This window comes from Solea senegalensis, linkage group LG12 (genome assembly GCF_019176455.1).
Source record: "Solea senegalensis isolate Sse05_10M linkage group LG12, IFAPA_SoseM_1, whole genome shotgun sequence".
In the NCBI taxonomy this organism is placed as follows: domain Eukaryota; kingdom Metazoa; phylum Chordata; class Actinopteri; order Pleuronectiformes; family Soleidae; genus Solea; species Solea senegalensis.
This window is the reverse complement of record NC_058032.1, coordinates 2945361-2958551: the sequence shown is the minus strand read 5'-3', so window position 1 is coordinate 2958551 and position 13191 is coordinate 2945361. Positions and strand designations below refer to the sequence as shown.

The window sequence follows — 13191 nt, the reverse complement described above, 5'->3', positions numbered from 1 at the left end:
CTCCAGTGTTTCTTACTGGATACACGCAGAGGGCCGCTGCCTAGAAATATATTTCTTCAAACAAACATTGATTTACGGGGTAAAAACCAGTACCCACTTGTTAATAAAGCGGCACATCTGCTCTCGCTGCACCTGCTCAACACCTGAACCTCGTTTCTGAGTGAAGCTGTAGGGTACAGAGCACTGCAGCAGGAAAAAACTGTGCAACACACACACACACTGGCAATCCCCAAACAAGCAATCGGGTGGAGTGCAGCACAGCAGATGCAGACAGATCCCCTGGCTGAGGCTGTTGTTAGTTACACAGATGCACTGAGCCTGCAGTGGAGAGCGAGCTGCTTAAGAGAGTGATGCATAGCAACTGGCACGAAGCTGCTTTCTGAAAACAGATTTAAATCCAATGATGTGACTGTTGTTTGCAGAGAGCTACGATTAATTAGCCATCGATTTTTGACTGACACACGTCTTCATTTCTCAATTTGAGACTATTGAGTTTTCTAATTATTCGTATATTGAATATATTCATTTGGAATAAAATTTGAAACGCCTTGCCTTTTTAGAGGCAATTGAGAGTGATTGTTCTTTACCTGAGTGTAATATCAACCCCCCAACAGAAAAAGTTTAATTTTTCATGTTCCGAGTGATGTGGGAAAAGACGTTATTTTGAAAAAAAAAATGTAAATAAAACATGTTAAACAGCAGAAAATAGAACTCTCCATATAAAAATAGCAATAACTGCATTACAAAACATATCTAATTCTGAATAAAATCATTGTGTGAAATTATATACACATTTTTTTCACTTCATCAATCTCATCCCTAATCTGCAGCCTTGTGTAGCCTTTTTGCCTCTTAAATTATTGCAAAGCATGGCAGCTCCTGTCAATCTGATTTCGACCGGCTGCTGTCAGTAAAAACAAAACAAAACAAAACAAGACAAAGACAGAGGGTTGGCAACTATAGCAGATAACTTCACAAAAGCTGTGGGGAGCTGTAAACAAGTGCTATAGAACATCGGAGCGGCATTCTTCAACTTCAAATGAATGATGTATACATTTGGCAACAATTTGCTAACACAAATTTAAAAGCTGCTTGGCCATACATCAGTGCTTTGTATCTCACATCTTGTTATTGAGGTGCTCTGCTCCCGAGTGGCCATACATCAAGTAATGGAGTTCTAAATCAGTGTGTGCACAACATTCAGCTTCACAGGAGCACAAAGGACTGAGAGACTGTTGAGAGAGCACGACCAAAAAAAAAGAAAGAAAGAAAGAAAGAAAGAAGGAAAATAAAATAAAACAGGATTTAGTTTGAAATGTCTGGAATGTAACAAACATGGACTCAAGCAATCTTTCAGCTGATTGCAAACAACAGGAGAGAGCACATTAGGCGAGGGCAGAGAGAAGTCAACGCTGTGATTTAAACCCTTTTGAGTAGATCAGGGGGCAGAGGAGGGATATTAACCTGGCGGAAGTTGACTTCTTTGTGTTGTCGGCTTGAGAGAGAAGCAATAAAACAGTTCATCCCACAAGCCCTGAACCTCCAGGCCAAGTGCATACATCTCGATTAGCTGGTGTGAAAGCACCCCCAACTCATCTCAATCCAACAATACCGCTGAATAACAGGCAAGAGACCAAGCGTGGAGAGACTCCCGGATGCCTCGTGGAGAGAGGAGGAACACTCAGAGCCTGCAAATTCTCCAGCTTTTAGACTGAGTGGACTGAGCCTTTTACTTGATAACAACTGAGTACAAATTCCCCACGAAGAAAACATGACAAAAGTTTTCTTCCCCTCTCTAAGTTGTTTGGTTTGAATCAGCACAGGCAAACACTCAATAGCTAGATGGAAGAAGTCTATATTTGAGAAAGGTGGAAACACTCTTTTCTTGTCAAGCTGTGAATAAGACAAACAGTCAATTTCTCTCATTGGGGTCTTTCATGCTCACTTAAGTAAATGCATTGATTTGTGCCTGCGGTACCTGAACAGAATGTAATTTAGAGGGAGCCGCAACGGACACAGAGACCACCATTGACAAGTTTGAGTGTCTGTGTAACAATTACCCCAGACATAAAAGTGGTGTCTTGTTAATTAGTACCCTTTGGTCTTTGATTTTGTAGGCCTTCCTTTTCTCTAACTTGAAAGTGCCGTCCAGCTCACCTATTGTCACTGGCATTGGACTTTCTTCTATCAAAGAGTGGCCCTCACTGTCTGCACTTGAGTGAAGCCCATCCTCACTGAAAGAGAATGTCAAGGGGGTGAAGCTAAGAGCTTTCGCAGTCAAGTGTGGGGGGAAAATAGCCATTGTCTGAGTGCCTCCATCACCATCACCCAGCATTGGACATTCAGATCCGGAGAAATGTCATGCAAGTGACACATCACGCGTTTTGGAAACACTTCAGTTTGCAAATGGCAGACATTTAAGTGGAAGCCAAGGAGAGTGCATGCTCACACACGGGCAAATCGAAGCCAGTGGGTGAATATCTAAATTAAACTAGTGCCTGGTTACAGTGCTTACATGAACAGAATTTAAATAAGGGGTCTCTTATAGCTATAGAGGGCAGGGCTGCAGGTGAATGTTGAATCTCATTCACTCCTCTCACCAAATAAGCGTGAACACAGTCATTAGGTTTATGAGCAACAGATCTCAACTCTCTGCTGATATTGACATACATTTGATTGCGGTTATTGTCCAACTGTTATTAAAAACAAGGATTCATTTGAGCCAGAATGCCAGGTAGAGACCAAAACAGAGCTCAGGGGAGTTACCAGAGCTCTGAAGTTACCCAAGCTCCTTCATAATGATGCATTTCCTTGTTATACTGTTATTCTGCGAGGCATATGGCAGAAATCATTATTATACATGAAGTTAAAGATGAAGAGCAGATGAGGTCCTATTATCTTTAGGGGTGTCACAGTTAATGAATTTTCATAGTGGTTAATTAAAGTGGCTCAACAACGCAGTGAGCGTGCAGCGTTACCACAACCCCCTTACACACAAGCCTCAGAAGCAGCAGAGATCAACCCTGTTGTCGTGTCCCCCCATCTACTTGGCTGTATGTCCAGCAGATTGATAGCCACAGCAAAATGAGTTGACTTGTAGAGAGCAGTGGTAGATACAGCGCAACACCAGTGAGAGAGGAAGTGACACATACTGTATGGCACTTTTCCACTTTTAAATACAGTTCTAGTACCACTTGGCTCGGCTTGACTGTACTTGTTTTTTTAATTTAGCTTTTCCATTAGCGAAAGTACCTGGTACCTGGTGCTTTTTTTGGTACCTGCTCTGGTGAGGTTCCAAGCAAGCAGAGCCGGTACTAAAATGTGACGTGGTGGGTTAGCCCTAACCCTAACCCGACAAACAAAGAATCAAACTGAACAATAGATCAAAACCGAAACGTAGATCAGTTTAAAAGACTTGAAAATCCTGAAAACATGTGTTAATCTCCAACATTTAGCCCCAACATTTCTAAAATATCAATATTTAACAGAGGAGTCTGGTGTTTTTAGCGACTGCATGCAGTGACTGTGTCAGACAGAGTCTGCATGCTCCAGTCATGCAGGAAGTACTGAACAAATCTTTTTATTTAACTGATTATAATGTTCAGTAAACCGAAAATAACTGCTTTGCTCATTACTAGTTTGTATGCTTGTGTCACATATAATACGACGTCAAGGCACATTGAGGAGAATGAGTGAGGGAAAAATGTCAGCTCATCACTCAATAATGCTCCTGAAGTGCCCCGGCCACCTGTTTATTGTCACCGGTGCAGTGGCCGTTGTTTCTATCTGAACCAGTTTGAAACGCACAGTGGATTATTAAGACAGCGTCCAGCACGTTTTTTAATCCCTGTATGTGACTTTGAATGAACACTAATGTAACATAGATTAACAACGTTAATGAAACCCTATCTGTTTCTGTTTGTTGTTCATAAGCTCTGGAGAAAGTTTGCTATGATAGTCCACTAGCTTAAATGCTAACACATTAGCGATAAGGTCAGCTAGCTTACATGCTAACACATTAGTGATAAAGTCCGCTAGCTTAAATGCTAACACATTAGCGATAAATTCCGCTAGCTTACATGCTAACACATTAGCGATAAAGTCCGCTAGCTTACATGCTAACACATTAGCGATAAAGTCCGCTAGCTTAAAAGCTAACACATTAGCGACAAAGTCCGCTAGCTTAAACGCTAACGTGTTACTGATAAAGTCCGCGAGCATAGCAGAAGTGATATTGGTGTCAGCATGACCAGAAGTCTCTGTCTTCGTTAAGAAGTACAGCCAAAGGTGAACACATGCAGCTTCTCAAAGCAGCAGTAACAGTAATAAGCAGCAGTAGCAGTGAGGAGCCTCACAGCAGCAGCTACATGCTAAGTAGCCATGTGTTTCCTCTGTGAGGAGCAGCTGATTGGCCGAAAAAAACAACAAAAGCACATTGTGGTGGCTTCTTTGAAACTTCAACTTGCATCATCTCAAAGGTTTTGTTTCTACTTTGGTGATAAAACAGTGGAAATGTGTTGCAACGTCATTACAAAAAGCTGTACCTGAGTGTGAGACGGAGCGAGACCCTTGCGCCCATAAACTCCAATCAGTGCGTTCTTCTGTACCGAGATGTTGAACTTGAGAAAACGCGGTTGGTCCATGTTGAGCTGAGAACGCCAGAACACACCCGGTGGGACGCTCTGGCCCACCCTCTTCCCAACGTCGACCTGTCCCGTATCGATGGAGTTGTTCTCCTGATGAAGCATCGGGGTTCTTCCTGGAAGACCAAAAAAATAAAAAATACATATCATGTAAGGTAATGTTCCAAATCAGTCATCTCAGAGCTTCTCATGCCATCAGTTAAAAGCCTTCACATTCATCTAAAATACAATCTTGGTGTTTGTGCAAGTGTTTGATCTCTGGGTTATCTGTAAATGCTGCATTCTATCTTCTGCTTTTCACTGTAATCTGATTCCTTTATTCTAGCGGGGACCTTACAATACGATAGTCATATCTTTTCCAAATGAGTAGTGACTGAGCAAGACAGGATTAAAAGTAATGGTTCCCAGTGGTCCATGATGCACTGCTCACGGAAAAAAAATGACCACATATAATTGCCTTTTTATAAGACTTGAGCAGGCAGCATCTCCCATCTTTTCTCTGGTCCTGGTGACTCATATGGTAAGGCTTCATATCAGATAAGACCTAAATGGAATCTGTCAGATATACTGAGTGCTACCATTCCAGAGCAATAACAGCAAATCAAAACAATTTGGCCAATGATGTCCTTAAACTGTGTCCTTACTCTGCCAAAGATGGAGAAACGGCCAGTTTTAATATGACTCACGCTCACATGAAAAACTGTCGCCTGCAGGGTGTTATTACAAGAACAGATTTCATTGTTAAAAAGAAAAAAAGTAAGGAGCTTTAAAGGCACTGCTGTCCAAAGCTCTACTGTAGAGGCAACGCCGTGCTTTATGTTTTTTACTGTGGAAATTACTTTAAACTCGTTAGCTGGAAGATGCAGAGTCGTCCAGCGACACAATAACAAATCAACCTTTGCTCCTGCGTCTTGTAAGACGTATTTCAGCACGTGGACTTGTTATTACCGTGGCCGTGAGTGTATCTGTTTGTGCCAGACCTCAATTATTTGCATGCCTCAGTGTTGTGTGTGTGTGTGTGTGTGTGTGTAATGAGGCCATTACCTGTCACTTTAGCTTCAGTCAAAGTGACGACTGGAAGCCAAGTTTACCTCTGGGGAGAATAATAGCCAGCTATTGATTGCCTTTAAACAGTCCAAAACCTGCCTCATGCTATCTTAATTAGCAGTACTTATGAGGATTTAAATCTAGCCGAGTTTAAACAATTGAACGTTTGCCCGGCCCACTCAACTCAATTAATGCTCCCGTGGCTGTGCATTATAAACACAGCAGTGTGCTTAAAGATTAATTTAGGTGGCTTTTGCGGTAAAGGTGAGCCGGGAGAGGGAGGCTGCTTGTTGTTAAATACACAATGGTCCCAAAATTATGTTTCGGCAATACAAAGCTGTCTGGAATCAGTCAATTAGTATTTGCAGGGCGAATGGTCTTAATAAAGTGTAAAGCCTGACTGAGAATCAAGCATTGAACATTTCACTTTGCCATCCTTTCTCTAAACGTCGTCAGACAAACATTCAACACCAATTATTTTTCATTTTCTGAAAGGGAAAAATGGAACCCTGAGGCAAAATAAACCACGGTAAAATCCTGGACTGTAGACAGTAGAGAAAATAGTTGAGTTAGTGTTTGGTCAGCGATATGAGTCTCAGGCAGTTTTGTGCCAGTTCACTGTTAAAAAAAGAACTGCTACAGAGTTCCGTTCCTTTACACATGAAAATGAAGTCAAAATGAAATGAAATTCACAGGTCTATATGTGTTTGTTCCATTTGATTTATTTTCACTTCCTAACATCTACATCAGCACCATGGAGACGTCATGCCAGTATTGTAAAATGTGAAACTATCACAATTTTGTCAGTTTCAGTTTACAAAACAATGACTAAAATATTATTTAACCAGTCAGGAGGCAGAACCTCACAAAGAGGCGGTCCTATGTGGTCATAAGGTTAGGCCATTTATTTGTGATAAATGCCGGTTATGAGACGACAAATGGGAGGAGAAAGGACAACGCCTATGACAGCGACTGACAGGACATTAGCCAAAAGACTGACAGCAGCTTTAACTGATATATTCAGATTCTTTATATCCTCACCATCAGCAGCCAGAGCTGTCACCGTGCTCGACTGAGTGGGCCCCATCTTCCCAATTCCTCCATTTTCAAAAGCCAGCTGGTTGTCCAACTCTTGGAGCTGCCAGTTGAGGCCGAAAAGGTGCATTGCTGTGAAATACACACACACACACACACAAAAAAAAATCTGTGTGGGTTTTGTAAAAATGGGTGAACAAATAAGCAAATAGTTGCACAAAAATAATCAAGCCACTTAAGCTCAAAAGACCAGTGGGGGTGAGCAACGTTGGATAGATCCAACGTAGGCACAAAAAAAAAAAACACTTTAACTTCCAACATTTGTGTTCAGGTTTTGTATTTTTACAGCTACGCTGTCACGGGTGGCTTTTGTGTAAAAACAACACTGACAGAGACCATTCAAAGCCACTTCAATCAATACTGAGGAACCATGTTGCTCTTGCATGTTCATTAAATGTGCCACACAATCAGTCGCTGCATCAAAGAGAATAGCAGGCAGGGATTTGTTGTTGGTTTTTTTGACACACTGCCTTCACTTCAGAGAAAACAGACAAGATGCAAAGTCTCAAACTTGCAAAGTCGAAAAAGAAAGAAAGAAGATAAATAAGAAAAGGACGGACACAGTGATTGAGCTGCATGAGTGTGAAAAGATATGGAAAGTGATAGACTTAAAAGAACCGAATAAAGGAAGTGTATTGACACAAGAAGAAGTGGATGCTGGTTTCTTTAGTTGTCTTATGTAACTAAACCGTGTGCAGCTTTCATTCAGCTGACCTGCTTTATTGTCACAGCACTGGATTCAATCAAGCTCTGTTTTGTTGTTTTGGGAAATGAAGCTGTGTGTGTGTGTGTGTGTAGCGAGAGGACCAATCTCCTTCAAAGTCACCAGCCAGGGAACGTGCTGAGGAGGCATCTTGATTTCCAACTATTTGATCTGTGGGAGGAACTTTTCTCTATAGCACCTGTCGCTCTCTGGGAAGATGGATATTGACTGTGGCAAATAACTTGAGAATGTGAACGTGGGGCCAGGGAGAAAATCAAATATAGAGACTAGAGGAACGACGGAAAACCAGTGTTTGCAGGAAATCCTGCAGATGATGATGAACATATACATGATCTAACCCTACGTTGGTGCATCAAAGACTCCGTCGCCTTGAATTCCAAACAAATAATAAAAAAAATAATAATAATACAAGTTTGACTATTGAGTGACAAGGTTTTGGCTACTCACTAGATCCAGAGACGGCCTCAACATCACTGTCAGCAGCAATTATTGTGGCTGGTGAAGCAAACGAGCAGCACCACCGGCAAAAGAGGCGAATAGTGACTGGTCCATCAATATTTTTCTTTTTTTCTTTTCCCTGACAAGTCTGGCTTCTCTGTGAGAGCACCGTTCTGACAGGACTCCCAAATGTGAAAACCTGCAAACATCAGTGCACTTATTGGTAGTATTTGTTTGGGCATCAATATCTTTTTTTTTTTTCTTTTCTTTTCCTGTTGCTGTTGATAACAGGTCAGAAAGAATTACCCGTCTTTGTCCGTCAACGCCGGATCATTTTCAGACAAAACGTACTTACTGTATGTACGTCTGACGCAGACAGACAAGAAGGAAATACGCCGCAAATGGTCTATAAAAATATACACTGTGCACTCTCGTTGGCCTATTTTGCAGCTACTGAGAGTGATTTACTTTGTTAAAATTGTGAAATACCTCTAGATGCTGACAGCCGTGTTGCAGTGCACGTGTTCAGTGGATAATATTTACCAGGCTCAACAGTAGATATGTGAGTGTGGACCAGAATTATGGGCTGACTGGAACATTTATTCTCAGCAATTGCAGAAAATAAATGACTTGGCACCTTTTTCCTTGTCTAAAAACACCTTAACCCGCTTGAGTCCTTGTTTAAGACTCCGGTTCATTTAACATGACAAATGCAGAGACTCCCCACAGCTTTTTACTGTGCTTTGCCGTCTTCAAGTATCATCACCTTCCCAGGTCTACGATAGGAAGCTAATTGTGTGTGGCAGCGGGCTCTCATGTATCTTGACACACCGCAGAACCACAGAGACTCTTCCTATCATTCATTGTGCTTTGTACACCGGGTCTTGAATCCCCACTTATCTCATCAACAAATTGCTTTGAGGTGAAAAGCTCTCAATTTATGAATTAGCATAAGTTATTCCGGCAGCACGGGCCAGTTCAATTAATATTTATGGGCTGCGAGGAGCTCTCTTCTAGGGCAAAACAGTGGAAAAGCTGGACTACCGTCTCAAAATGTCAAAACTTGCCTCGTGGAACACCTCCACTGACGGTGAATGGGAGGCTGCATTTGTAAGTTCACAACACACTCGTCTGAGCTCTGACATCTACATGGTATTTAGTGAACAGAGGCACAAACACTTCTGCCCCAGATAATCCCCCTGGCTGCTCTCATATCTTGTTCACATCTTTCTTGGTTGTGTTTTTACCCGAAGAAACACGGCGTAATTATGTGACAGATAACTGCGGCGAATACAGTCGGCCAAGAAACCTGCGGGGGCATTAAAACCATTGACAGGTAAGAAAGTGTTTTCCTGATAAAATATGCTGATGACACTCTTCTGATGGGCACCGTCACCAAGAATAATTGGTCCACTTAACAGATAGAGAGGTGGCCCATCTGGAGTCGGAGTGTGCCAACAACAACTTGGAGCACTACCGCCTCAAAATTATTGAGATAAACATTGTTTTTCGTTCTGAAACCTGGCTGCACATGTCGCCAGGAACTTCCCCCGGGGGCTGCAGCTGAGAGCACGACTTAAATGTTCCTGTTCTGTGGGACACAGCGTTTCCTCAGACAAACCCAAGATTGCGAGACTGAGTTCATTCCGTCGGGCCATGTAGCGATTAGACGAGCTCGCGTTGTCTCCTTTGTTAAGTCTCTGCTGGATTCCTACAGATTACGCTGTATGCATCAGTGGTAAGTGACGTCTGGTAAAGTTGGCCACATGCTAAAGGATAATTGGGCCACAGCATGGCCCGATTCATCCGTGTTGACAATCGTGGGCCTGATGGCGCCGATGTGAAAAGATTAACAGGCCAAATGGTCCTGTAGTGATCGGGGGGTTCACAGACACAATCACTGTGTCACTGAGCGGCTTGGAGCGGCTCCGCTTTCCCAATCATAATCGGAACATTTGGTTCTAGTGGTGTGGAATGAAAGCTTTCAGTGAGCTATGAAGTGAAGTCCACAGAGGAAATTGTTTGTTTAAATGTCAAATGTGTGGTCAGGCATCGGTTGTCTTGTTTATGATGTACATTTTTTTTTTTTTAAAGCTGTTAGTAATTGACAATCACAGCTGAACCGGTGAAGCCTTTTTTTAACACCAGCAAGTCATGTTGATGTTGTTGTGCGTGGTAGTAGTACAGAGTCTCTCCTTTACTCTCAATAAACAAACGTGTAACCTTTACAAACACATCTAAATGTGCCCGATATTCAAGCGTGCCTCGTCTACTACGCTGTGCCATAAATAAACAAACAAAAAATAAAGATAATAAATGAATGAATAAATACATCCACATCCTGTTTCTGCATCTCATCAGAACATCAACGCTGGACTTGGCCCTCCACTGTCCTCGCTATATATCTGCACAATCGCTGAAATCCTTCCAATCAGTGCGTTTGCGCGAGTGGAAGTGGAAAGCATCCCCTCAGCACGTTTGCCTCATTTGAATTACAGGAGCTGCTGTTGTCGGGTAAGCCAGGGTTTCGGCTCTGTGACAGTAATTCATGCTACAGAATGAACAACTTAAACAAAAAAAACAATCCTTGTGTATGTTAGTCCCGATCGGAGCTAGAGAGAGAGACAGAGAGAGAGACAGAGAGAGAGAGAGAGACTATTATGGCTGAGTAAACATCAGTAACTACCATTTTGCCTTTGTGTTTGTCTTTGCACTAATGGGACTGTGACAGAGGGGAAGTATGAAAGTGCATGTGCCTTGTAGTCACTTGAGTCACTGCACCTGGCAGGTGAACTGGCGGCAGATGAAAGAGCGAGGAAGTGGTGGAAACACTCAGACACCCGAGGCAAGTGTCAGAGGGCTGCATCTGTTAAACACACACACACACACACACACACACGCACGCACACGCGTTGCCCTCACACCGGTCCAAAAATACAAACCCCAACCCATCGGCAATGTCTGCAATTAAACGTCGCAGTTTGAAGGGAAGTCGTGAACGAATCGGTTGGTGAAAGAAACTGCACAAAGAAGCGCTTCTGTTTCTGTTTTCCCTGTGTAAGCACACCGTACACCTGCCACGAGCAGACGCGCGAGAAATAGGAACTGATTCCCGCGCGCAGAGGAGCAGTTAAAGCCATAAAACGCGCGCACGCGGTCCTCTATATCCACACTAATTTTACGACACAAGATCATGAACAACAACAAGTGACAAAACAGTTAAGTCAATAAAGGGAATGTGAATATTGATATTGATATAGCGCGTTTATGACCTCTCCTCCAAAGAGAGCGATACCCTCTCAATTCACCAATAAAACACGGGTTATAGGATCTTCCCAACAACGCCATATTTCTCCTTATACTACTGTGTCACATTTTCCCTGCCTCCAAGCTGGATGAATACTTATATATCCGCGCAGGGAGAAAGGCACAGTGTAAAGATTAAGGGCTCGGATGACAAGGGAGGGCATAAGGAAAGATGAATCTGTAACGGGTTTATTGCTGTGGTCAAGATTCTAAAGGTTAGCAAGAAGTCAGCTTTGACACATGCTGTAAAAAATGCTCAAAATATCTCTCATAGGAAATAATGCCCAAAGGGGAGATAAAAGCATTTCCTGTTTGACAGAATGATCAAGTTTTTGGTTCTAATACAACAAAAGCCTTTGTGGACCCAGATCTCCTGCACAGTTGAAGTGAAGTGGACAGTTTCCCCCCCCTGTTATTAGAGTTCAGCTCCTCGACTTGTGTTTCATTTTGACGTCGCCATCTGTGCTGGCCATTTCAACCTTGCTGGCTGTGTTTTAACAGGCACCCCCCGAGGACGAGAATTTGGCTGTCGTCGTGCGTACTGCGATCAGAACGTGTGGGAGTGATGCACATGCCCCGTCGGAGGGAAACAGACAGGAATGTCTTGTTGGAAACTGTGCTCGGGCCATGTCTGCATATCTGACTGAAGGTTTAGTCAGACAGACACGACTAAATGCTATCAGGACATCTGCAATTTCTGCACAAAGGAAAAAGGGCAGTGGAGTAGGAATTCTCCTTGCCGAGCACAAACTTCATACAGATTAGGAGGTGCGTTGGCTCCATTCACTCCACACAGCTCGTCTATTATTTGTTCGGAGTCATTGAAAGGCGACTCTATAGATTGTCTGATGACAACGGAGATGATGGAGTCGCGTTTTCTTTCACTAACGTCGAAAGAGATGCTTGTGCGTCTGGCACAAAGACTATTGGTTCTCATGCGCTCGAGTGACAGCTGGTGCTGCATCTCCACGACAAGCAATAACACCACGAGTATAAGGTGGTGTGATATTTACTCCAAAGCCTGCGTGTATACTTCATTTTGTCCGGGCCTCGTGGTTGATTTGTTTCAAAGTCACAGTCATAAAACGACACGCACCTCTCTCTAGAAAATGTGCAAAGGTGGGATCGCAAGAGTCGGAAAAAAATAGCAGGAATTTGGTTTTGAAGTGGTGAGATTAAGAGGTGTATTTATTTTTAATAAAAGAAAGGAAGACCCTGGTTTGTGTGTGAGATTTTCACAGCAGAATTAGAATGGCTGAAGGAATTCACAATCATGATATTATTGTAAAATATGTATAGAAACTTAAAATAAATGCAGATATCCGACTATACTCAGACGTGCACCAGACAATCCCCGCAAGAAAATCGGATTAAACCTCTTAAAATTCACCCTTTTTTTAAATGTAATTTTCACACAAGCCTTACTTCCAAACTTCCAGCCGTTGATGAGAGAATAAAGGGCTGCAGCTGCGGCTGGAACTTCCACGCAGTTTTGTTTTTAACAGTCCACACATTAACAAAAATATTCATGGTATTACTTTCATGAAAAGCCTGATTCTCATTCTTTTGATACGAGGACAATGAAGGACACAAGGAGTTTGAATGATCGTGCCGCGTGACAGGCGATCACGTTTCGCGAGCACTTCATCGGTTGGGAGTCTCCATTGTTTTGTAGTCATGCTGGTTTATGGTTAAAAATCTGAATTTTTCTGTAAAATCTAGTAAATCAAACAGTATGTCGTATGTCAATTTTGACAGGTTTTTTGCACTCACTCAAATGAGCATAAGCATCTTGTCAGCAGTCAAGTTTCCTCTGATATTTATCACATGTGTTTTATTGCATGATATCACTTGTATTCATGTATTCAAATATCAGCGTTCTTGTCAAGGTCAAGATCTCTCGGGAAGACATGTATGAAGGGGGAGGCGTCCGCCTCA

At 42.6% G+C, this 13191-nt stretch overlaps 1 protein-coding gene across 1 annotated transcript in view; it reads right to left on the bottom strand.

Annotated features, from left to right (window-relative positions):
- Positions 1–13191, bottom strand: part of LOC122778750 (teneurin-3-like) — a 128258-nt gene that overhangs the window by 34437 nt on the left and 80630 nt on the right. The window contains exons 7-8 of the mRNA XM_044040847.1: positions 6732–6857; positions 4545–4759 (exon numbers count right to left, since the gene is read on the bottom strand). Coding sequence (XP_043896782.1) covers positions 4545–4759; positions 6732–6857 — 341 coding nt within the window. The remainder of the gene's footprint in view (positions 1–4544; positions 4760–6731; positions 6858–13191) is intronic.